The sequence below is a fragment of the Neovison vison genome, chromosome 9, assembly GCF_020171115.1.
Source record: "Neovison vison isolate M4711 chromosome 9, ASM_NN_V1, whole genome shotgun sequence".
Classification (NCBI taxonomy): Eukaryota; Metazoa; Chordata; class Mammalia; order Carnivora; family Mustelidae; genus Neogale; species Neogale vison.
The window spans coordinates 1,468,807-1,494,084 of NC_058099.1; the positions used below are offsets into that span (position 1 = coordinate 1,468,807).

Here is a 25,278-nt window from a genome sequence, read left to right on the forward strand (position 1 = left end):
ACTGTCTCAGGGGCCTGTGGGAGGATCGGGGGTGCCCACGTGAACTGTGGGGGGCAGAGCTGACCCCCGGCAGGTACCCCGGCTCCCAGGCTCACGCCGCAGCCTCCCCACCCAATCCAGCCAGCCCTGCCTGGGGCGGCTTCAAAACCTTCAGAACCGTCTCGGGCTTTCTGGCTGCCCATCCAGCTGTTGCAGGCCAGGCGCTGCCCCAGAGGCCTCCCCCCCAGAGGAGCCCGGGCAGCCTGGACGTCAGTTGGGCAGGCTCAGGTCGCCTCCCCTCCCCGAGCCTCAGCTTTCCCCCGACACGCAGGCACGAACAGCACGGGAGCCCTGTAGGTGCCATGTGTGCGTGTGTGCGTGTGTGTGCGTGCCCACGTGGGCACACTGACGTGGCCGTAGCCGTGGCTCAGCAAGGCCAGACCCGTCTGGGTGCAGGAGAACCAGGGGTAAGGAACAGTCACGACCGGCGTCGCTCTGTGATCAGAAACCACGCAACTGCCATGACCGCTCCGTGCCCGTCTGGGGTGGGGGCCCTACACGTGTAAAGCCGGAACGGGGCCGGGTGCAAAGAGGCAGAGAAGAGCGCGGGAGCCCCCGGTGAGGACCGACGCTACGGCAAGGAACGGCCCCACTGGCGGGACCCCGGGTGCCGGGTGAGCTGGGGCAGGTGTCCTCCCCTCTCTGGGCCCTGGTCTTTCTCATCGGGCCCCTGCCCTGTGGGGTCTCGGTGGTGGGACAGGAGAATGCGCAAAGAAGGCGGGGCCAGGAGCAAAGGACAGGGGCAGCTGTGAACCAGGGGACCCACAGCTCGGGGCGGGTCACAGGCGCTGTGTCAGTCAGGGGCTCGCGTGCGGGGGGCCGGGCGGGGGAAATACTCACTGATCTTACAGGGGGGCGTCACTTCCAGACACTCCTTGTGAGCCCCGACCCCGCACCTGGTGCACAGGTAGCCCTGGTAAAAGGTGCCCCTATGGGGTCGTGGGTGGGGGGGCAAGAGCACGACTCTGAGCCAAGGGCGTGGCCCAGAGACCACCAGGCCCACCTCACCGTCTGCCCCACGGATCGCCCGACCCTCAAAGCCCTGGTTCCGAGACCCTCGCCCTCCTGGGGGCCCGGTACTGGCTCCCCTCCCGGACCTCTGCTGGCCTTGCCAGGCTGCTGTGCACAGCAGGATGGGGTCACTGCGGGGACAGCCCCTCCCTTCCCAGCTGGATCCAAAACACCCAAGGGCCCGGATGGTCGGACACCAAAGGGACCCTCCCCAGCCCCTCTGGGCCCAGCACAGGGCTGGCCTGGGGGACGGAGGGGCAGGGCCAGGGGGACACGGGGCAGACACAGCACCAGGCTCCCTGAGGGTGGGCAGGTAGGGGCTGGGCCAGAGGGCCGCCTCACCTGAGGAACATTCTACAGGCTTTGCAGTTGGTGGTCTTGTCAAACGTGTACATCTGGAAGCTGTGGTGGTTGGCATTGGCTTTGTCTGGCTTGATGTTGGACCTGACCGGAGGGAAAGAGGCCCGGATGCCCTGAGCGACACGGAGCTAGGGCGGACCTGGGGGCCAGCCAGGCTCAGGGGCAGGTCAGGCTGGACGTCAGGAGGCCAGGCCTCAGGCTGGACCTGCCCCGACAGCCCGGGCAGAATGAGGGTCTGGGTGGGGGCTCACGGGCGTGCCGCGCGGGCACGTGCTCCTTCGGGGAGGATGGTGAGGGTTTCTGGCAGACAGGTCGCCGCTCGGCCACGTGCCCTTAGGGATCTCACCGTGCGCAAGCCAGAGATTTAAAATCTGAACAGGCAGAGCGCTTAGCTCAGGGTGAGGCGGGAGGCTTTAGGGGGCATGCGCGGCTGCCCAGCGTTCATCCCCTCCAAACACGCCCGCGGCCAGACGGCGCGAGAGCTGGAAGCACGGGAAGCGACAAAGGCAGGCCAGACGGAGACGCAGAACCCGAGCGTGCTTCCCAGGGAGGGGGGCACTCCTGCCCGGGGGACCCCGGCCTGCCTGACCCCAGGACCCACTGTGGCCTCAGCGGCCGGTGTGTCTGGGGACCCCAACGATCCCTTCTCTGTTGGATGTGCGGGGGCTCCTTCTAGATTTCGTGGGAAGAGCCCCGAGCCTTCCCGAAACGGTGGCCGTCGCGCCGCCCGTAAGGCGTGGGGGACGCGGGTCACCCGGCGTCCCCCGGTGCCGCAGCCGCCCCTGCCCCTCACTTCCTAGCTGGCCGGCCGTGCCAGGCTCCGCCTCGGGGCTGCAGGGGTCCCAGGGGAGGGGCGCCGGCCCCGGGCAGATTGACAAGCAGCGAAGGTGCTACCGAGGTGAGCCCGGGTCTCGGGGTGACGCGCCCCGTCTCGGTCCCGGGCATCTGAAACCGGCCCGGCCCGCGGGGGCGCCAGGGCGGCACTCACATGGCCATCTCGAACTGCTCCATCCACTTCCGCTTCATGTCCTCCGTCTTGCAGAAGAACTGGAAGCCCTGCTTCCCTTGCAGGTGGATGAGGTAGAAGCCGTAGGACCACTGCGGAGAAGGCGGCAGGCTCGCAGCTGGCCTGCGGGGCACGCGGACGCACGCGCACCTGTGCACCGGGCCCTCGGCCCACCCTGATGTGCCCACGCGTGTACGGGACACTCGTGCCCGCGCCTGCCCATACGTGTGCGTGTGCGTGTACACACGTGTGCACACACCCTCTAACGAGATGTCGCGGGACGCCGCTCCCACCCGCTCCAAGCTGTGCCCTCCGCTGAACTCTGTGGGCTCAGCAGGCCGGTCTGCGGGTCCCCAGGGAGCCTGTGCTCCGAGCCGCGGGGGCCCTTCTGCCACCTCGGTGCACCCGCTTTCAGTTCCTAACTGGGAGCCTGAGAAACTCCCTGCTCTGAAGGGAAACGACCACCAAACCAGGGCTGGGAGCGCCTGCGCTGGAGCCGGCCGTGGCTCCCTGGACCGCCCGCCAGGCCTGGCCACCTCCAGAGGCCTTCGAAGGGGCCTGGGAAGAAGAGCGTGGAAAGTCTGAGCCCGCTGGTGTTGGAGAAGATGGAAGGAGAAAGGAAGGAGGGAGGAGACGGGGAGGGAGACAAGGACTGGGGAGGGAAGCGGGGAGGGGAAGGGGGAGGAGGGGAAGGGAGAAGAGGGCCTGGAGGAGGAAGAGGGGAAGGCGGAGAATGACTGGCAGCGACACAGCCTATGGCCTGTCGTCCTTCGCCTCTGGGGAGTGGGAGAGGGCGGGGCCGGGGCGGGCAGGTGGCCCTCCTGTCTACCCTCTGTGACCGCAGCGAATGCACAGCCACATCCTGATGAGGGCACAGGACGCAGGACGAAGGAAGAAGAAAGCCAGGAGCCTGGCCCTGCGCGGGCCTAGCCGGGGTCCCCACGGCCGTTCAGGCTCGGAAAGGAAGGGCTGGCTGGGCCCTGAGGGGGTGAAGGCCGAGGAGGACCCAGGCGCTTACCATTTTCCCGTGAGACTAGGAGGCATGAGGAGAGGGAGGAAAAGGGGAGACAGGTCATTAAGAGTCTCAGCCTGGCCCAGCGCCAGGTGCCACAGCCCAGGACCAGCCACCGCCCAGGGCAAAGGCTCCGCCTCCCCGAGGAGAGGTGCCCGGGGCCGAGACCCAGGAGGGACTGTGCCTGTGGCCCCAAGGCTTAGCAGGTGTTTCGGACATCCGAATGTCTGAAATGTCCATCAGGAGGGTGGGGTTGAGTGGGTCACTCCCGACAGCCCTTCCAGGTGGAACCTGCATTCTGTGTTGCGAGCTCTGAGGTCCAGAGTCTGGGATTTTTAGCACATTGGCACCTGGACCCCAGATCTAGCAAGGGATCTGCACAGCCGGTGCTCAAGCCCTGGGGCACAGTGGCCTCTGCTGAAGCAGGACTAAACCAGAGGGGGAGGCAGCCGCACCCAGCATCCCTGGTCCCACCTCCCAGAGTCAGGGTGGCACTCTGCAGTAGCTGAATGTCGCCCCCCACCCCGCCCCTGGCCCCACCCCTGGCAGTCACAGCCCCGCCCCCAGAAGCCCCGGCCCCACCCCAAGAGCCATTGCCCGCCCATTCCTAGCAGCCATGGCCCCGCCCCCAACAGCCTTGGACAACCCCCCTCCCCCACCAGGCTGGACGTGGAGTGGAACACCCCACAGTCAGCCCTGCCCAGAGCCCCTGTCCAAAGAAGGCTGCTTCCGGCAGGGGCCAATGTGGGCTGCAGTCAGACGGCCCCAGTGTAAACTCGGGCTCTCCGGGGCCACCCTGCAGCCCCTCCCCCATCCCATGATGCCCACCCCAGGCGAGAGTCAAAGACACAGGGCCTGGGGCAGCCCAGAGCCGGGGGCGGTCAACAGAAGGCACAGTGACGTGAGGGTGACAGAAGGCGGTCCCTTCACTGTGCAGAGCCACCAAGTCGGGGTCCGTGCTGACCTCCCTTCCGGCTGACCCTGCTCTCGCAGCCACCCCGCGACAGCCCCCCGGCCCCAGCAGGCGCCCCAGGGCCCACCTTCTTGACGTCCTTGTTGTTCATGGGGTCGTCGGTCATCTTGTGGAACAGCAGCTCGATGACCTCCTTCAGCTCGTAGCTGTAGCCTCTCCTCTTGCAGACGATGACCACCTTGTCGAACAGGAACAAGTACCTGGCCCAGCGGAGCGGCCAGGCGGCCGTCAGCGTGCCCCAGCGGGGCGGCCAGGGGCCCGTGCTCTGAGGCCCCGGGGCAGCCAGCGAGCCCCTGCGACGGGCGGTGGGCGGGCTGTTCCCTCCCCCCGCCTGAGTCCCATCCCGCTGCCTGGCTCAGCTGCCTCCTCTGAGCCCCCAGCAGGTCTCAGCGGCTCCATACACCTCCTCCAGGAAGCCCTCCTTGGCTTCCCACCCCCACGGCTCAAGGTTCATATGGGCTCCTCAGGCCTCCATGCTCCATCCCCCCAGTGCATGGGAGCCCCAGAGGGACGGGCCCCCTATCGCCCGTGGCCCCTGCCACAGCCCCAGGCCTTGCGCAGAGCAGGTGCACGTGAAGGGCTCTGGACAAGCGGGGCCACGCTGGCTCCTGCGGAGCCTTCGCCGTCACCTGCCGGGGCAGTCCCTCGCAGGCACGTGGCCAAGAGCTCATGTGGCCGCTCTGCCCCTGCCAGCCCCGGGGGAGCCTGGGAGCTCACCGGCCAGGGCTCTGGCTGCCCTCTAGCCCAGCCCAGGGCCACGGACAAGGCAGCCTCTGGCGGACGTGGTGGGGATCGTGTCAAGGAGCAGGGAGAAAGCGAGTGAAGCAGAAGCACACGGGGCTGGGCGGACAGGCAGCTCTCTCCATGGGAAAGGCTGCTCCCAGGCCGCTGGGAAGTGGGGCCCGACTGCAGCCCGGGGCCAGCCCGCTCACCTGTCTTGCTTGGTGTGGTTCACGATGGACCGGACCTTCAGCTCCCCGTCGATCTTCGGCCTCCCATACTCCTCCAGCTTCACTTGCTGGAAAGAAAGGGCCCGGCGGTCAGCCCCAGCGCCCCAGTGGGGTCCCACCTGCCCCGCACCTCCGCAGAGAGGAAGGGTGGCAGCCCAGGGCCCCTCCAGGTACGCTGCCTGTGGACGCAGATGGCAGAACCGGGTGACGCGAGCCGGCGGTTGCTGGCTTGGGTGCAGGTCGGGGCGGGAGAGGACGGCGGGGACGGGGGAACGGGCCCTGCCCCAGCCATGCTGCGGGAACAAGGCGCGATTGACGGCCTGGGTCGTGGCAACAGGCCGCCCTTGTGTGGAGCCCAGAGCCGGGCCCCAGTAAGAAGGGCCCGACGCCCAACCCTGGGAAGCCAAGCCGAGGAGAACAAACGGGGCCTCTCAGAGGGAGGGCGGCTTCCAGTCCAAACCCCCTCTGGTCTGCCGGGATGCCGACTGGCTTGCCTCTCCCCCTGCTCTGACTCAGAGAAGGCGCGCCTTGACGCCTTGACTCATGCCCTGCATGGCTTGCAAAGAAACCGCCTGTCGGGACAGGAAAGGGAAGAAGAGAATGTTCCAGCACACGGACAGGGAGGGGCCCGTGGTGCCATGACGGACAGTCCTCAGCGGATGTCTGGGTTGTCTGAATTTTGCAGGAGCCGCGGGGCAGAGGCTGAGAGCTGCACAGCTCCGGGGTCACACACGGTGGGGTGAGCCCCCGCCCCGCTGTCTGCCTCCAGGGTCACACATGGTGGGGTGAGCCCCGCCCCGCTGTCTGCTCCGGGGTCACACACAGTGGGGTGAGCCCTGCCCCGCTGTCTGCCTCCGGGGTCACACGCGGTGGGGTGAGCCCCGCCCCGCTGTCTGCCTCCGGGCCCCTGCTCCATCTCCTCTGCCGGCCAAAGGTGGGCTCGGCAGAAACCCGCGGGCTGAGCGTGCACCCTGTCCCCAGGACCGGTCTGCACCTGCTCGCCGCCACTGTGTTCTTTTGGTTATTTAAAGAACACGATGGCTCACATCTAGAAACTTCAAGAACACCAAGACTGGCATCGTGTACCCCTTAGAAAGCATCAAGGATCCCCGGGGAAAACATGACAGCTCCGGACCCCGCCGGGGGCTAAGGCCACAGCCGGGGTGCTGGGACACCTCTATCCTTCCCCTCCTTTACACGTGGGCATTTCTAGCTCTTCCTAAAAAGACAGAACAGTGGGATCCCATCGTAATGCTGTTTGCCCAAGCTTCCTTGTCGATGTGCCCCAGACAGACTCACCCAGACTCTGCCAGTTCAGGGGGCCAGGCAGGGAAAGGGTCAGGGGCAAACCCAGCGGGCTCTGCCGGGTGACTCTGTACTCAGGCGATGCTCGGGGAGGTCTGGGATCCCCGAGGGTGGGGTGCACACACAGGGGTGCTCAGTCCCTGCAGTGCACGGGCACAAACCCCACAACAGAGTGCAGCCCGGCTGCCGAGGTCAGCGGTGTCGGGGTGCGGAAAGCCGACACACCCGGCAGACCTGAGACCTTGCCGCAGGCTGGCAGAGAAGCAGGAGTTTGCTTTCTGGGACCACCCAGCTCCTCCTCCTGGCAGGCCACAGTGGCTCGCCCGATGCCCCAAGGCTGAGCTTCTGATGAACCAGGCTGGGGAGAGGTCCTGGGAGGCCTCAGCCCTGACTAATGAAGGGAGGGGGAGGGGAGAAGCCGAGGGCTGCTGGGAGACAGAGCAGCCTAACCTTCCCCACTGTCCGTCCTGGGGACAGCGGAGCTCAGGGCGGGCAAGGCGCCTCAGGGTCCCCCAGGAGCCACAACTTCTGTCCTCCGTCAGGCCAGGGAGGGCGGGAGGGGTCGGCACCATTCCTCCCCCAGCACCTGCCCCTCGGCGAGAGGCCGCCTCTGTGCATGGCTGCGCCTGCTTGCCCGACCGGGACGGGGAGCGTAGGGCCCCCGCCGGCTTATTTAATACGGAGAGCGTGGAAGTTACTTCTGAAACGTGCTGTGGGGCCCTACTTAATCTCCACTCTGGAGAGTCGGCCACACTTACCAGGTTTTCTATAGAACTCTGGAACTCGCTGATTTTCTTCAGGGTCTCCTTGTCCCGTTTCACTTCGTTTATGTACATCGCTAAGTCCTGAAAGCAGCGGAGGCGGGGGAGGGGTCAGCGGCCGACCGCCAGCCCCGGCCCCAGCCCCACGGTCAGGGCACCGCCACCAGCCACCGCGGCGGCAGGCCTTCGAAACCCCACCCGACACACCGGCAGACTAAGACCGGGGACCGACCCACAGGCTGCGCGTCCAGGGGTGAGAGCCAAGCCTCCGCCGCCCGGAACGGCTTCCCTCCGCCCGGCCGCTCGACGCCCCCAGCTCAGACTAGAAGAAAACAGCGCCTCGACCTGAGCAGCGTCTCGGCTCGGGGGTAACGGGCACCCGGCAGGCCCTGAACTCCCATGGAGCTGCGCAGACCTGGGTGACCCCGCGGTCTAGCTCTGGCTGTCCACGCGCCGCTGCCCTCCCGCCGGCCACCAGGGGGCGGTGCCCGCAGCAACCCGGGCAGCCAGCACCAGCCTGGCGGCTAGGGGACCCCAAGCCCTTGCGGAGAATCCAGCCGGAGGCACTGACCCCCCAGCCGGGCAAGCTGCCTCGGGCGGAATCCCTGAGCCAGGCGGGGGTGGGAGCCAGTTCCAGGCTCGCCTCAGCACCTCCTGCCGTTCCTACACGGAGCGCCGCTGGGGCAGCCTGAGGCAGAAACGTTCCCAGATGGGCCCGGCCCGACGCAATGCCAGGGATAGGTTAGGGGACAGGGTCCAAGCCACAGATGGAGGCGGACGCCTGCCCTCTGGAAGGAGCTCACCCAAGAGGGCACAGAGGTCAGCATTCCCCCTGGGAGGTGCGGGGACATGCTCGTCCCCCTGCCCAGCAGCAGCACAGACGGGACCTACCCTTGCTGGGCATTGTGCTTGGCTGGGGACACAGGTGACCGTGATCAGGGAGCAAAGAGCACAAAGGGGCGATGGCATTGTCCTGGCACAGCCACCCCGAGGCAGGGGACAAACCTCCTGGGAAAGGTCACCTTGCAAAGACCGAGAGTGTGCAGGCAGGACATGGCCAGGTGACAAGGAGGAGGTCCAGCCCGAGCCCACAGAGACAGAAGAGGAGGGGCACATACAGGAGTGTGGGGGTGGCCGAGCCTCCCTGGGATTGAGGGCATGCGTGGCAAACACAGCTGCGCAGCCAGGCACGTGGGAAGCCTTAGCCCGACTCGGCGGCCGTGGGGGAGCCACAGGAGGCTTTAGAGCAAGGGGGGGCACCAACGGAGCTCTCTTTCCAGGGACTTATCCGACAGTGGCTGGCAATGACACAGTGGGGAGAGGAGAGGAGGTGGCATGGCGGGGTGAGGAGGGCATTTCAGAAGCAAAAGCCATAGGCCGGGGCAGTGGGCAGCACGGGGCGGCCCAGGCGGCCCAGACTGAGTCCAGTGCCTGGGACCTGGCAAGAGCCGTGGTGGGCGGTCAGGACAGCAGGAGGAAGGGATGCGCCGGGAAGTCACCACAGGTCGGGGAGGTCAGGGACCTAGATGCCTGGGGTGAGTGCCTGAAGCCCCCACCACCCACCTTCTCTGCCCTGGGGCAGCTCCCACCCCCTACCCCTACCTCCTCTTCTCTCCCCCCCCCCCTGCCGCCCCTCTCCTGTTGTCTTCCCAGGAAAAGCTTAATCTGTGGTTACAGAACGAGGCTTGTCAGCGAGTCCCGTTCCGGTCAAAGCACGCAGACTTGGTATGTGAAGCCCCACGCTGGCCTGGACCCTCCCCTGCCTCAGTTTACCCACCTGCATGGCTTCCAGCGCTTCTTTGAGCTGCTGCCTCTCGGGCCGATCGGTGGAATGGCTCAGAAGTTCCTGCAGGGGCAAGAGAGATGTCCAGGACATGATGCAGACACGCTGCCCTCCGTCCTTGACCACCCCCCCCTTCCAGGCACAGGGTGTGGCTCAGAGCCAGGCCCTCAGGGTCACGTCCTCACCCGCCGGCCCGGATTCCAGTTCAGCAGCCCAACCCAGCACAGACAGCAAGCCCTTACCCAGGGGACACACTGCTTTGCAAGGAGGTGTCCCCAGACCTGCCGGGGAACGGGGAGCCCTTTAAAGCAGCATGAAGCCAGGCTCTGGGCTCACGGTGACGGGTGAACCCATGGCAGGCACCACCGTCGCTCCCCCGGGCCTGTCTGGCCATGTCCACCGTGGCCACCAGGAGGCTCAGAGACTGGGTGAAGCGACCCCCACCAGGCCACTCTCACTCCTGATCTGGGGACGCATTCTGTCTCGAGTTTTCGGCTCGCTCACAAAGTTCCATCCCAATTTCCCTTTGTCCGTTTCCGGTGAAGCCCCGTCCTGACAGACGCCACGCAGGCCATGAGTACGGATGTGCTGGCTCCTCCCTCACGCCGGCCCAAGGTGGCCCGTCCCCACCGCGGCAGGCAGCCCCGGAGCACGCGCACGGCCTCACCTTCAGGAGGAGGTGGTATTTGAGGACCCTCTGCATGGGGACCACCAGCAGGTCTTGAAGCTTAAACTTCCCATCCTGGACCTTCAGCGTGCATTCCTGGCAAGAGGAGAGCAGCAGGGGATGAAGACTCCGGCCCGGGATGCTGGACCCCAACGCTTCCATCCCGCAGCAGAGGCGGTGGGCAGGGGCGGACCTCAGCCCTGACCTGGGGCCCAGGTGTCCAGTCCCTCCCTGGCCCAGCTCCCCAAACAGGCAGCATGTCCTGCAGGCCCTTCCCAAAGCAGGTGCACACACATGGGCGGGCTCCCCCGTGGGCAGGCAGGGTCCCACGGCCACTCTGTAGCCCAGGTGTCTGCAGCGGGCCCCTGAGGGCTCTCGGATTCAGAGCCAGCCCCGGCCGGCCTCGGCATCCTCAGAGAAGTCCTCTTACATGAGGCAGGGCCTCCCCCAGGAACCAAGTCTCCCAACTGACTTCCCAGACACACGGGCATCACACATCTCCAGGGGTCATGTCCCCCAGCATTGCGAGAGCAAAGGGTCCCTGCGCCAGGATTCACCCTGGAAAGGTTGACTGGCTGGACGGGACACGGGCATCCCCACCTCGGGGAGCAGCTCAGCTGCCCCCGGCAAGCGGGATGAGAAGAGGGGTCCCGGCGAGGGGCCCACATGGGCGCTTGGACAAGCGTCAGAGATTGGCCCTGAGCCTGGGGTGGGGCAGTGTTGGGAGGGAGGTTCCTGGGCTCCCAGCAAACATCGTCTCCTGCGGTCCCCAGGGGTCTGCATCGGCCGGGCTCAGGGCTCACTCATCGCCCCTTGCTGCACTGGATCTGGCCCCAGGGGTCTGCCTCGGCGGCACGCAGGGAGCGCGGACCGGGACGGTGACCTGCATCTGCCTCCCCGCCACAAGTGCACAGGGAGAAAAATCCCCGAGAAAAGCACCTCCAGAAACTGTCCCGTGGCTAGCCCACGCCATGGGCGAGGAAGGGGCGGGTGAGCGGGGCAGCAGCCGGGACGCCCTCACCTCGACCTTCTGCCTGACGTCCTCCCTGCCGGCGAGGAGCTGGTTCAGCGTGTTCTGCGCGTGCTCCATGTGGCTGCAGTAGTCCCCGTAGATCAGCAGCCTGGAACAGCGAGCGCACGTGCGCAGCTTAACGAGCCGCCGCGGCTGCGGGCCGCGCGGAGGCCCCCGCGGAGGACGCGGCAGGTGTGCGGCGAACGGGTGTCTCCCGAGACGGCTCCTCACGTCAACCCGCTTCGTGGCTCTGCTCTTTCCACGTAGCTGCCTTCTCTGCTCCCGAAATAGCGCCAGGCAGGAGAGCTGCCGAGACGCTGGGAACGAGGGGCTCCCCCGCTCTCCCGAACCCAAGGAGGTCCCCCTTCTTGGCTCTCTCTCAGGTCAGGACTGGGTTTGGAATGGGCTTCTCACCGCCACCCCATCCTGCCCCTGGAAAGGCCGAAGCCGGCCAGGAGAGAAGCCCCGGCCTCCCCAGAGCTGGGGGACCCCTGGAAGGTTCCGACTCCTGCCGGCAGGCTCTGAGCACTGAGGCCCATCCTGACTCTGCGCCCACCTGGGGTGGTGGTCCCCGGGCTGACATTTCAGGGCGTGGGGACCCGGGGGTCAGTCCTTGTGGCTTCCACGTGACACCGACACTCTCCGCCCGAGTCCCAGGCACCCCCTCCCTCGGGACACGGTGACGTCAGCCCCGAACGCTGCACGGCGGGGGACGGACAAGGCCGCGCAGGCCGGGGGTGCGGGGAGCAGCCTCAGGCCGCTCCCTCCTGCCCCCAACGCGCTCGGACACCACGGCGGACCCCCCCGCAGACTTCGCAGACCGAGCCCCTGGCACCAGGAGCCCAGCGCTCTCCAGGCCTTGGGTCACTAGCCTGACACTCCGGCTGTGACGATCCCGTCGCATGACTAGAGTCGGCCTGGGAGGACCACGCGGTGACAAGAAGCACGAGAGGCCACAGACAGCGCCTCTGGGAGCGGCTCGTGCCCAGTGGGTCGCACACACCATCCTGAGCCTGTCACCCATTTATAAAGGGCGGGGCCATCGGCACCATTCTTCAGGTGGGGAAACTGAGGCCCCGGCGATCTTGCTGAGAGTCACCCGCTGATAACAGGCGAGGGCCTGGCTGCCGACGCAGCTTCTTCGGGAGGCTGGGCCCCGTCCAAGGCCTCCGGTGACACCCCCCCCAGGGAGGTGGTGGGAGAGCAAACATCCAGAGGCCACTCCCGGCCTGGCTCTGGGAGCTGGGGACGGTCTCTGGGACGAGTCCAGATGGGCTCAGGCTTCTCTGTCTGCTGCGGACACTGCCTCCTGGGGAGCAAGCTCGGAGCGTGTTTCCAACCCAGCGAGCCCGTGACTTCAGAGCGGCCCCAAGGTGGGCGCAGATGGCTCATGGTGGGGCACCCCCCGGCTCCCGCCCGCGTCCGGGCCACACTGTGTGCCATGAGGCTCCCCGGCATCGAGAGGTTGAGATTCCAGGACTCCAGCGGGGGGCGGCCCTGGCCCCGGGCCTCACACCGAAGCCCACCTTCCCTGCCGCGGTCAAGCAGAAGGTGCCACGGCCGCACCCTGCCACACTCCAGCCAGGCAGGCTTTGCATGAGAACCTGAGCCCCGGTTTCCGCTTAAATGAGCCTGTTATTCAATTGAAAATCTGAGTATAAAAGCTGATTAAATCTCATCGTCTCTGGGAGCATCTGGGAGACTGGAGACTCCAGGGTTCCCCTCAGTTGCCCTGAATGAGCAGACTGGGCGACAGCCCAGCTGCTCCCATGGAGGGAAGTCTGTGCGGCTTCTCCTAAGCACGGGGCCCGCGGCGCTGGAGCCGGCCAAGGCAGCCTCAGGGGCCCTCCCTCCACTTCAGCACACCCTGGCTCATCTCGGCCCCAGGTCTGTGGCAAAGACGGTGGATGGAGAGTGGGTCCCACCCACGCTGTCCTCACAGCACACCCCGGAGCCACACACTGTACTTGCAACCTTCTCCGGCGAGCAAACTTCTACTCAGCCCTCAAAACCCTGCCCCATCCTTTCTAGCCCTGCAGCCTTTCCCCTCCCAACTGTGTCCCTGGGTCTAGCGAAGGGAGACAGAAAAGCAAGGAGATGGGTTGGGGGCCTCAGGGCACAGGCCTGTGCTAAGTCGAGTAAGAGGCAGCAGCGGGCCATCCCCTCTCTGAGCTCCGCGGACGGGTCCATCTGTCCCCATATCCCAGCATCCAGTCTGGAGGCCTGGCCGGCTCGGGGCCCGACACGTGGCTGAGTGGCCATGGCCACACACCCCCGCCTGACCACGGGCAGTGCAGCTATGGTGGCTCCAAGCAAGCGGGGGGCCCAGCGGGGAAGAGAGCAAAGCTTGAAGGGCAGAAGGAGGGGACCAGGGTGCACACTCGCACCCCAGCTCAGCCCGGCCTCCAAAAAGCCACTTACTCAACCGTGTCCCTGAGGCTCTGAGACGTGACATGACTTCTAAGGTCGCCCAGCAAGGGAGCATCAAGGCCAGACCCCTACGTGCATCCAGGGGTCCCCCAGACCAGTCTTCTGGTCCCCACATGCTGGAGACCCGGGCCACCCCAGGGCTGAGCTCTCGTTCACCTCCGCCAACCCCGTGGGCGGCCGGAGATGGAGACGAACTGCATGAGGGCGGAGCAGAGACCTGGGCGGGGGCACAGGACAAGGGCCACCGGGAGCCACCGGCAGCTGGCAGAGGCGGGAACCCTCCTTCCCTAGAGCTCCAGAGGGCGCGCCCCCTGCCCACACCTGGATTTTGGCCCCAGAACCGAGAGGGACCATTTCTGTCGGGACCGTCAGGCGTCTCACCGCACGCGCTCCGGGCCCTGCCGCGGGCCACGCAGGGAAGCCGCTAACGTCGCGAGAGTCGCGGGCCTCAGTCTAAGCACAGCATCTTGTGCTGCCGCGAAAAACTACCGAGCTTTTGGAATTAGAGCCACACACATCCACGGGGCTTCACTCACGGTTCGAGGGCTCAGCGCGAGCGCGTATGTCCCGCGTTCCCGCCTCATTTGCGCCCCCGCCCCGCCGGCTCGGCGCGCCAGCATCTTGTTCCGTCCTCTGAACGCACGGTGTCAGCCTCCCGCCCCTGGCCCGTGCCCCGGCGAGTGACACTACCCTGCCGCGTGTCCGCATGACGGTGTCGTGAAGCTTCCTGAGCACGCAGCTCGGACCCCACTCCGGGGGCAGACGTGAGTGTGCGGGGCCGCGGGGAGACCCGCCCGTCTCCTGACTGGATCCCCGTTCCTTGTCAGGAACTCCCAACTCCCACGGCGCCCACGGACCGGGCAGAGCGGGTCGCGGACACAGGAGGCGCTCCCGGGTACGCACCGGAGACACGGGACGGAGCCGGGACCCCGGCCGAGTCGCCACGGCTCTTCCAATCCCCGACTTCCGCGTCTGGGCAAGGAGGCCTGGAACGAGGCCCAGAGCCTCTCCAGGGCAGAGGGCCTCACGGGGCTCGAGGAACTCGGACACAGGGGCTCTCCCCGGCACGCGCTGACGGGGTCACCCATTCCCTGACACGCTGGCCGGTGGGCGAAAGACAACCAGCGGCAGTGTCCCCGGCCCGACGCCCTCCGCGGCCGAGGGCACAGAGCAGAGCCGGGCTGCGGCAAAGCCTTCCTCTCAAGGCTCCTGGGACCTGGGCGGGCGGGGACTTGCCTTTTGTCCTATCCTGACGCCTGCTCTTCTTGGAAGCACTTGTGCAAGGCTCCAGGGAGTTCTTCCTAAGAGCTAGATCCCACCTTCTCGCTGGGCCACAAAGTAGCTGTGGAGGGTCCCCTGGGTAGTCCTTTGGCCTGACCCACCGACCCAGCTTGGCCAACCCCAGCCACAGATGAAAACCACGCGGCTCTCTGTTACATTCACATCTGCAAAATGCAAACCTTCCCTCCGTGAGGGCTTGTCCCCTCAGGCCATGGCCAAGAGGAGCATCTGCTTTGTCTGAGAACAAGGGCTATATTGACTGCATTAATGGAAGTATTAGCTCCAAAAAGAGGGAGGTGATTATCTTCTGCCACTCCTTCTGGTCACACCACACTTGGATGCTTCTCTGCCCTTGATCTGTGATGAGCTGCCGGGTCCTGTCCTGAGAATTCCTCAGTGGCTTCCTCCTACCCTCATAAAAAAAAATCTAAGTCCCTACCTTGGCCTTCCAGTCTCCTACAGAAGCCTCGGGTCACACCTTGGATAACCTCCTCTTGGCCCACTTCCGCGTCTGCTCCTCTGGTCTCCGCCAGTTCCTGTTCCGGCCTCACCCCGGGGCCTGCCCGGCGACTTCTGCCCCCCCCCACCTCACAGCTCCTTGTCTCTCACCCTGGTCCTCCGCACCCCACTCCTCTCCCTCTTCCCGTCCTCCCACTTCCTTTGTCTGTGAACTTGCTTCTCATTCCTTCCTGTTCCTCTCTGCCCAGTGAGAGCTGAGGCTGTTCTGTTCCGTACACAATAGGCGCTCTATAAATGCTTGTGGACTCGGTGTATAAATGAGCCTCGGGACCGTAGACTCAGAAATTAGAAGGCAAAGGGGCAGAAAAGACGGATGTGGGGACAGACTACAGGGACTGGGCATGTGAACTCCAACAGGACGCAGCCAGGCCCCTCCCCAAATGAGCTCCTACTTGATCCCGGCCCCCGAGGCCTGCCGGGTACAAATGACAGTCTTCCCCACTGGAGCAAAGCCCAAGAGCCAGGGGAGGCCCAAAGCTGTGCGCAGAGGCTGGTGGCCTTGTTAAGGGTGGGCCTGGCACGTGGAGGATTCCAGGGAAGGGCAGGTCGTCCGTCTGTCCCCTGGCCACCCAACCCATCACTGCGGCCCCGGGGGCAGGTCCACAGGCCTAAGAGGCAGCCCTGCATGGTCTGTGGCCTCCCCTCCCTCTGGGCAGAGGAGACGTGTGCAATGGGCCTGCCGCCGGGGCGAGGGGGCGTCTGACGGCTCCAGCCTGAGTTGCCCCCCACCCCCGACACGGGCTTGCAGCCAGGTCAGAGGAAAACATTGCTGTGACAGGGGGCGGGGAAGGGAATCAGCCTGCCCCCTGCCCCTGGGGCCCGCCAGCGGACTCACATCTGCCCCCTGTGCTCCGGCACTGCCTGCTCCCTCATACCTCCCGGGGACCCAGCCCACGGCCCCCAGAAAGTGGGCTCAGGGGTCCTTGCCTGGTCACGGGGTATGCAGGCGAAGCCCCTCAGGCAGGCGCCCGCAGGAGAAGGCACGTGGAATCCAGCCCGGGGACGGGCTGCCTGGCCTGGATGGCGCGTGAGCGGAGCCAATGGTCACCTGACAGTCCCCCCACTGACGACGGGATGGACCAGGCTCCCAACCGGCCGCCGCGGGGCCTCCCCCCAGACCCCGCAGAGAGGACCGAGCACCGGCATTTTTAACGAGCCCCCAGCTGGCTTTGCTGAGCAGCCGGGCGCAAGAGCCTCAAGATAGAACCTTCCGGCGCCTTCTTCAGAGCCTGAGGGCAGAAGGCAGGGCGTCGTCCCCCAAGGGTCCTCTCGCGACTTCAGTGGCCGGACCGCTGTGGTGGGTGCTCCCGCAGCACCAGCACCCGGCCGGGGCTTCACGGCATCGGACTTCGTCCCGGCTGTAAAGTTGCGGCTGCCCAGGCTCCGTGAAGAGGTACGGGGACAAAGAGCCGGCAGAGCCGTCCTGACAGCTGCCCCTGCGTCGGCTCAGAAGCTTCCAGAATCCCCGTCCTCGCCCACCGGGCTCCCACAGGACATGCTGGAGCCCCGAAGGCGGCTCTGTACCCCTCCGTCCGTCGGGGTTACACACAGAGAGGCTTAAAGCAAACAACCAAATAGCTTCGTGGGGGCCTCCGACAGCAACGTCATTCCTCTTTAAAAAGGATCCCACGCTGGCTTCTAACGAGCGGCCACCCTCCGCTTGACAACGCTTGTCAAGGGGCGCGGGCAGTCGGCGGAGCCGCGATCGGGGGCGCGGGCGGACCTCTGGCCGTAGGCGGCCCGGCGGCTTCTGCGCGTCTGGACGCGGCCGGACCAGCTGGACGCCATGGGGAGGAGAGAGGCCGCCTGACACGCAGGATATATGTCCCCTCGGGCTTCGTGGACATTTGCCCGATGCCACAGAGACGTGGAGGACCCCAGGGCGCTATGGAAGGGCCCAGGACTGCCCTCCTTGGTGCCAGGAGTGCCGTCTCCCCGCACTGGGGACCGGGGCTGGGTGATGTCAGGGCAGCTGAGCGGCTGTGCCCCCAGCCGCCACTGAGAGCCCCCCAGCCCATCCAGCTGGCCTGGGCCCCTGCCTTCCCAGCCACCGAAGCCCTCAGTGGACACGTGTAGCCACGTCTGCGGCACAGGCACGACCCTCACAACACCACATGGCACAGATGCCATCCTCCTCCCTGAGGGACGGATTAGGAAATCAAGGTCCCGTGACATACGCAGGCAAGGAAGCAGGGAAGTGGCCTTGAGCCTAGGAGCCCAGACCCCCAGAAGTGCCGTACTCAGCCCTGCGGGGACAGGTTTGGCTTTTGCCTTCAAGCGGCGGCCACCCGGGCCTGGAGCTGGAGGGGCGCGTCCAGGTGCCGGATGCCTGCGGGGCAGGTGCACTGTGCTGGGGAGAAGATCCCCAGGCAGAGGCAGAGGGAGTGGGTGGAGCCCTCAGGAGGCCTCCAGGGGACATTCCTCCAGGCTGTGATGGCAGGAAGGGTGGGCGGCTCTCGGTCTACAAGTGAGGACGCGGGTGTGCAGGGCCACAGCCACGGGCCTTGGGAACGTCCCCATGAGACCTGCACCTGAGAAAACCCCAACCGGCCAGCTCTGCCCCACCCCCAGCATAGGGCCTGTGGCCCCGCAGACGGGGAGGGGGAGGCAAGGTGGGCCTGCCACTCACCTTTCCTTGAAATCGAGGAAGACCTTGGCCAGCGTGCTGCCCCCCGCCATCATGGACACGTCAATGGCCCGCAGGAAGCTGTGATGTACCTTGATCAGGTCCTGGGAAGAACCAGCAACCCATGCGTGAACGGATGTGCCAGGCCGGGAGGGCCACGGGCTCCCGAGTTGCTCCCTCCTGGTGCAATTACAGACACGCGTGGGAGGGGCCGGCGCCGGCACACGACCCTGCGCAAACACCAGGGTCTCTCCCCACTTTATGCCGGGCACATGAAGGGACCTGCACGGCCTGTCCGGACACGGGGTTGCCAAACCGGCACAGGCCCCAGGGCCAGAATGGGACCAAGACGGCCCTGGGGTCTGTGGCTGCCCAGCAGCCTCGTCACCCTCCTGCTGTGCACAGCTGCATGGGGCGCTCTGCCCTGGTCGGGGGCTCCAGGGCAGACTCTCTCCATGGGGACACGTTTGTCCCATGTCCAGCCCATTTCAGAGCGGCTGGACAACTGGCAGGCAGCCGTCCAGGGCTCCCCACAGCCCCCAGTCCGGCTCCCACTCTGCCCATGGCCATTTGTGCTGGTGAACACACGCGACAGCACAGACTCCGGGTAGGGGACACAGAGCACTAGAGCCCCCGAGTCCGGCTCAGCCTCCCCTGGGAGACCAGCACCTGCCCCTCGAGCTCGCAAGGGGCCACGGGAGGTCGGTAGGAGCCGCCACACCTGCCGGGCACTCCTGGAGGAAGCCCACCCGCGTGTAGCTTCTGGAGCCTTCCGCCGACCCCTCCCCGCTCTGCTGGCCGCGTCAGGGTGAGCCTCCTCACAGGGCATCACCTCTCCGCGTCCGTGTGCACGTGTGCCAAGGGGTGAGGGGCTCTCCTCAGAGGGCCAGAGGGGACCCGTTGCTCTCCAGCTGCCGACAAAAAGCTCAAACCCCTTCCAGGGCACATGCATCTGAGTGACACTCCCCAGCACACACAGCAGGCTGGAGAAGCTTCCAGAAACCTCCTGTCTCCTGAGGCCAAAACTCTCAGAGGGAAGGGTGGCTACTCCCTTCCTGTCAGTCCGAAAAGCATCCCGTAGCACTAGCCAACAGGACCCCAGCAGGGACGCCCCTCCCCAGGACTCACGGGGACAGTCGGGGGGAACCTGCCGCCTGGAACCCTTACCTCCAGGTTGATGAAGATGGCGGTCACGTCTGCCGGGCTCAGCACCTGCCTCAGGGGCGTCATGTAGTTCTGGAACAGGAAAGCCCCCACCGTCAGCTCTCTTGGAGGGTACCAGCCCCCTTCGAGGCCACAGTTGCCAGTGGGGGAGAGCGGCTCTGACGACCTCCCCAAGACGCAGGGGCAGGGTTCTCCGTGGGGCGGTAAGGCAGGCCCAGAGCACCGCCGGGGCTCAGTGCCACTGGAGGACCCCTGCTCTCTAGGGAGACGCGGGCTTCTTGCTGCGGGTAAGAATGGCACGGGAGAGCGCAGGGCTGGGACGCCGGAGCCAAGCGCCCACACCCACCGCACGGGCAAAGCCCTGGCGTATCCCACGGGCTGACGTCAACCCCACGGCCACCGGGCTGGTGCCGATACAATGGTTTGAGACGTTTCAGGAAACGGAGGCCAGAGAGGTGAGCACAGCAGGGCCTCGCTTCTTGCCCGGCACTCAGATCCCTGAGCGCGGCCCTAAACCTGCCATCCAAAGAGGTGCCGCCGACCCCAGAAGCCCCACCGTGGCAGGGAGGGGTCGCTCCAGAGTCCTTCAGGCCTGCCTCCAAGGAGACATGCACGTGGCAAACAGTCAACTCGTGCCCCCGAGGCCTGGCTGGCCAGGACCTGCCACCCTCTCCCTACAGGACGTTGGCCCCTCACAGTCTCCTTGGTCACGGATGGAACCGCAGGTGGGCGGCCCTGCATGCGGCCAAGCAGCTTTCCCTGCACCCGACGCAGACTGGCCCCGGCCGGTGACTCGGTGTTCTCGCCTGTGACGCAGGGGCTGGGACTGGCAGAAGGAGGGGGACTCCCCAGGGACAGGTGGGTGGAAAGCAAGCGGCGGGGAGGGGGCTGGTATGTTTGCAGAAAGGCCAGTGGCGGGGCAGGCACACAGGGCTGGCTGAGGCAGGAGCCGGGGAAATGTCATTCTGAGGCCTGGGCAGGACGGAGGGCCAAGGGGATCCTAGGCCCCCAGCGAGAAGCTCCACAGTCACGGCCGCACGTGGCCCTACACTTCAAGCAAGAAGAGCCAGGGAGACTCCACCTTAAAGACAATGACGGATTTTCAGCCAGTAAGCACCAGCAGCAGGCACCAAGGATTCTCAAGTGACAGGGAAATGTCCCTGAGCCAGTGTCGATGGGAGGCCAGAGGGGGTGGGGCAGGAGAAGCCCCCTCGCGGGTCCTCGAGGAGCTCAGGAGGCCAGCAGGGAGAGAGGACCGACCGTCCGTCACTGAGGGAGCACAGGGTCTGATATGGGGGCTCCACAGGCTGACGTCATGGGGCGTGTGTCCTAGTGGCAGGACGCTCACAGCCACCAATTCAGAGTGGGAAGCTAAGGGCAGAGAATGCCTTAGGGGAGAGGGTATACACAAAGCGCTTAACCTAGCACCCAGCCTGCAGGACAGAGTATACAGCAGGAGCTTAGCCCGGTGCAATCAGGAGCGGAAGCCGTGACAACACCCAGCTCAGGCAGGAAGGAGCTGCAGAGACAAGCTCAGGAACGTCCCAGGCCAAGCTGAGGTCCGAGGGCTGGGACGTGGGACTGGGGCCAAGGGACACAGCCCACGAGGACACTGGCCAGCCGGAGCCCACGGCCTGTGTGAACAGCAGAGGGCAGGGGGGGTGCCTGATGACAGCCGTGCCCCAGGGACTGGTGGCATCAGGAGGGGGGGCCACACCCACCTTCTCGATGTCCTCCAGGGTCCGGTAGTACTTGGCCTCGGTCTCCTGAATCTCCAGCAAACAGCAGTTCCTCTTGTCATCCTCAGACATGCCCATTTTCTACAGGAAGGACACAAGGCATGAGCCAGGCCTGGCCGTGCGGTCACTGGGAGTGACATGGGGGGCCAAGATAGGAGACGGAAGGGGGCCCAAACCCCTCCCTCCCCGTTTCTGCAGATGAGGAGACTGAGGCACGGGGTGTGTGTGTGTGGCATGAACCTGAGCGACATGAACTAGCATGAGTGGCATGAACCTGAGGACTGGCGACAGCTTGGAGAATGACACGGAACCTTCTAGAATCCGTGCCCCCGCTGCCCTGCTCTGAATTTTACCAGACCAGCGTGGGGCCCTCAGGAGTCAGCCCCTCCAGCATAGACAACAGGTGTGGCATACTTAAAGCACCTACTATGTGTTCAAGGAAAGGCTCTGACCAGCTCCCCGGGGACCCGTGTCTGCTTACTCAGTGCCAACCTGTTACTGCAGGGCTGGGCTTTCCCAGGGTCCTCTGCCCCCCCCCTCGGGTCCTGAGGGGCCAATTCAATGGCAGGGGATACTAGGGACACACTTCTGTGACAAGGCCTGCCCGCCATCTCTGGGGGAAACGTGGCCAGAGGCAGGATTGACCAGGAACCTGTGTGGCCACAGGGATGGGTCAAGAAGCTGCCAGGGGGGCCACAGTTAGAGGCGCTCTGGATTTCCAGACCCTCTCCTTGTGTCCTTTGGGCTGAGTGAACTACATGGGTCCCTAAGTGAGGCTTTGGGGAACTGGGGCTGGGCCACACGCCACGCCACGTGGATAGCTATCGGCCCTAACCCCATCCTCCTCCCCTAAGAAAGGCCCCAGGAATTTGCTGTGCCCGAGGGCTCCAAAGAAACATGCCGAATGGGGCCCACCACCCAGGGGGGCCCAGATCAGGCTGTAGGCTCCCCAGGGCTCCTTCCCATGCCCCAGTGCTCTGGGCACTACTCTGCTGCCCTCAGGGCTTCAGGGGGTGTTGGGGGCCCACGATCCCCCTAAAACCAAGTGTAAAAACATGGGTCTGACAGCATCTCACTGAGGACAGGGTCCCAGGCTTTTCCCAAGAGATCCGAGACCCCTCTGGGAGGCGGAGGAAGACAGCGCTGGCAGAACTGACCGGGCCTCCCTCCCTCTGCCACTTACCTGCATGTATCTGATCTGAAAGCGTGGGGAAATCAATCACAGACAGAACCAGTTAGCGGCGTCAGCTCGTCACCCGGGCTGTGCTCCGCAGCACCCGTCCGCCTTTCCCCCACAGCCCCAGGATCCCGTCACAGCCCTTTGCCCACCAGCCCGAGCATCAGCCTGGCTGCGTGGGGAGGGACAGTGCCTGGCCCTTCCTCGCGTGTGGGCTCTGAGAGCGGAACCTGCCATCCTCCGGCTTTACCGCCCTTTGCAAAGGTCTCCGTCTACCTTCTGCTTAGCCTGTTCACAATGCTCCGGACATGACCAGGGAGGAAGTAAAACCCCCCGTTTTATCTCGGAGGATGGGCAGGAGGCAGAGGCCCCCCCTGCCAGACGGCCAGGACAGCATGAGCAGCAGCACAGAGCGCGGTCGGGACACGGAGCGGAGCTGGGCGGGCGGGATGCCAGCCTGTCTCCCCCGCAGCCCCCACAGGTCCTGCAAACAGCCCGGGTCCTGCCTGCTCCAGGTGCTTCAGGACCAGGGACAGCAGCAGGCTCTGGGGACAGCCCCCCCCCCACCGACCCCCGGGGGCCAGGGTCTCTGCAGGACGGACACAGAGGGGGGCTTTCTGGGCAGAGCAAAGGATCTCCGTCTGTGGGGCAACGGCTTGGCCTTCCAGCCCTATAAGTGGCCCCCTGGACCGACTCAGGGGCACGGCTGCCCCACTGCAAGGCTGCCTGGGGGAAGGGCAACATTGGCCCTGGGCAGACTTGGGGTCACAGAGAGACCCCTGGGAATGGCGGGGACCCCTCAGACCCTTCAGGAGCATGACGAGAAACCCTTTCCGTTCTAAAGAGCAGAGTTAGGGGGCTGTGAACCCCACTGTCACGTTTCCCTGTGCCTCTCCTGGTGTGATGCTGGTGAAGGGCAGGTGCCACCAGGGAGGGACGGGCCTCTCCGGAAGGCCTCGCTGGGGAGCTGTCGCCCCAGCTTTGTTTCTCCACCAACAGCTGGATCCTCCCCCACCGAAGGAAAACACTGCAATTTGCTTCTTGAGAAACTCCCCCCATTTCCTCAGGGAAAGCAAACAGCATCACAAGCCTCCAGTCAGCAAGCGGCGTTTGGACCATTGCCCAGGAGCGTGGGGGCCGGGGGTCAAGGCCTGTCATCCCTCTCCCCTCTACCCCAGGGCCCCAACTTCACCATCCCAGCTCGATGGGGCCCTACCCTCCGCACAGCAGCTGCCAGCAATAAGCCCGCCCGGCAGCAAACTGGTGTCCGAGAGATGATTAGCCAACGTCGGCTCGGAAATAAATATCCTCGCCGCATAGAGGACGCACAGCTGGCTGATTGCGCCAACGGCCGTCTCCTTGTTTCCGCACAAAGGAGTGAAGCGATGCTCGCTCGGGGCAGCTGAGCAGCTGTTTCCAGGCCCCCGGGCAGGAGGGACTTGGGATCCAGCACACACGCCGGAGAATCCCGGGATAGCAGAGTCCACCTGGCTCCTCGGAACGCCCCGTAGAGGGAGGCCTTGGCCCGAGGACAGGGAGGAAGCCCGTGGGGGCCGGGAAGAGCTGGGGTGCGGCCTCAGGAGCTCCCTCTGCCCTGGAGAGCCCCCACCCCCCCGCCCCCTGGAGACCCAGGGCTCCCAGAGCCGGGCCCTGCTGCGGGTGAGGGGCGCTTACCATGGGCTGCCGCACCTCCACCTTGATAATGTCCTCGTAGATGTCGTCCCCCTCGTCCTCGCACGGGACGCAGTCGTAGATGTCCTCCCCGAGGTCATGCTCGCTGCGCGGGAGGGAAGCAGGTCAGGCGCACGGAAGGGAGGGTCCAGCCAGGTCTGCGCGGGGATGCGGCCCAGGGGGCCTCACAGGGGACAGCTGGGTCAGGACTGGCGCGAGCCCCTCGCACTGGGCCTCCATCTTCCGGTCCGCAGCATGGGGTGGCGCACCTGCCTCCCAGGGCTTCTCAGTGTTTAGACCGGGCAGCATGGACAGCCTCCCCTCATGCTCTGCTTCTAGGACCTACGGTGACCACAGCCCCACGTCTCCACCCTTTAGCGAATGCCGGGGACTCACGCCGCCCCTCCCATGACCGGGAGCCCCGGGAGCTCTCGGCCCACCCCAGGCACCCCCAGCGCCTGCAGCGGGGGTGTGCGGGTCAAGGGGCAGAGCTCACACATGGACACCTTCCCTGCCCGGTGGTAAGGAAGCCAAGGGAGTAGAGAGGGACCCAGAGCTGATGATGCAGCTTCGAGCACGAGTGTAAGGAAATCACCGCTCACTGCATACTCCAACCTCGTTTCGCTCCTGACCATGCTCTGGTTCTGCTTCACCCAGCTGTCCCCTCAGCCGAGCCAGAATTGGAGCCTAGGACACCTCCTCCAGGAGGCCCTCGGGGATCCCCAGCCCAGGCTGTGACCCAGGACCCACTCCCCTCAGTCTTCTCATACAAAGCGCATCCTTCTTGCCGGATCTGCCATTGTTTTCTAAGCGTCTGTGGATGAGCCTGTCTCTTCCCTGGACAAAACCCAACTCCTTAACCCCTTCTGAGCACCGTTCCCGATGGACAGCAGGTGTCCCAGCACAGGAGCCAATCCAACCACATGCACCGAGGCCACCAGGCCCTGGGCCCCAGGCGGACAAGCTCTGCAGTCCGGCGTGCGGTCCCTCCTCAGGGAAGGTCGTCCTCGGGGGTCAGCCTGCCCTGGGGGCCTGTGCCGTCCCCGCATGGGCTGGGACACATCTCAGAGCCCAGGCTCAAAGCAGCACCCGGCAAAGCTGATTTCCAGAAGGCACAGAGATTTGGCTGAGCACCTCCCCTCCCCACAGCACCAGGCAGCCAGAATTCAGGGCCGGGGGCAGCAGGGGACAGAGAGAGCAGAAGGGATACCCAGCAGCTCTGACCCTGCCCCAAACCCGGCTTGTCATCGGACGGGCTGGGAGGGTGGGGGGCGGGGTAGAGATCGCTCCAGATCTTGAGATAGGGAGAGAGTCTGTACTCAGGAAAGGGCCCTGCAGTCAGCCAGAGGGGGTCTCCCCAAAGCCCCGGTGCCTCCCGTGAGACCAAGCATGACTGAGAGGACACATCTGGGCTTCCCTCTGCGGGGAGGGGGGCTCGCACAGGGGGTAAGGGAGCCAGTTCCGACTTGATGAGACCCCCACAGGCAGCCGACGACCTGGGAAGGCGAGGAGGTAGGGGAAAGGTCACACCGCGCTAGCCCAGCGCAGGGACGCCGGAACCAGCACGCGGACTCAATAACCATCGCCACCACGGGGCCCTCCTGCGCTAACACACCTGTCAGGAACCTGGAAACCATTTCTCCTTTCACACCTCACCACCCCCGGGAGGCGGAGAGCGCCGCAGTGCAGGACAGTGCCCCAGCGGGGACAAGGCTCTGCTCGGACCCAGCAGGAACCCACCGTTTCAGAGGCCCTCCCCCTGGGTGGGTCACTCGCGTAGACACAGATCACC

The 25,278-nt window shown here is 65.6% G+C and overlaps 1 protein-coding gene across 2 annotated transcripts in view; it reads right to left on the minus strand.

Moving 5' to 3' along the window:
* The window catches only part of VAV2 (vav guanine nucleotide exchange factor 2), a 144,914-nt gene that overhangs the window by 16,799 nt on the left and 102,837 nt on the right, over nt 1-25,278 (minus strand). For both annotated transcript variants that reach the window (XM_044264512.1, XM_044264511.1), the window contains exons 5-17: nt 23,490-23,592; nt 20,621-20,719; nt 18,903-18,971; nt 17,739-17,839; nt 10,889-10,988; nt 9,868-9,963; nt 9,195-9,263; nt 7,415-7,501; nt 5,334-5,419; nt 4,469-4,601; nt 2,399-2,508; nt 1,393-1,494; nt 880-968 (exon numbers count right to left, since the gene is read on the minus strand). In XM_044264512.1, the coding sequence (XP_044120447.1) occupies nt 880-968; nt 1,393-1,494; nt 2,399-2,508; nt 4,469-4,601; nt 5,334-5,419; nt 7,415-7,501; nt 9,195-9,263; nt 9,868-9,963; nt 10,889-10,988; nt 17,739-17,839; nt 18,903-18,971; nt 20,621-20,719; nt 23,490-23,592 (1,244 nt within the window). The remainder of the gene's footprint in view (nt 1-879; nt 969-1,392; nt 1,495-2,398; nt 2,509-4,468; nt 4,602-5,333; nt 5,420-7,414; nt 7,502-9,194; nt 9,264-9,867; nt 9,964-10,888; nt 10,989-17,738; nt 17,840-18,902; nt 18,972-20,620; nt 20,720-23,489; nt 23,593-25,278) is intronic.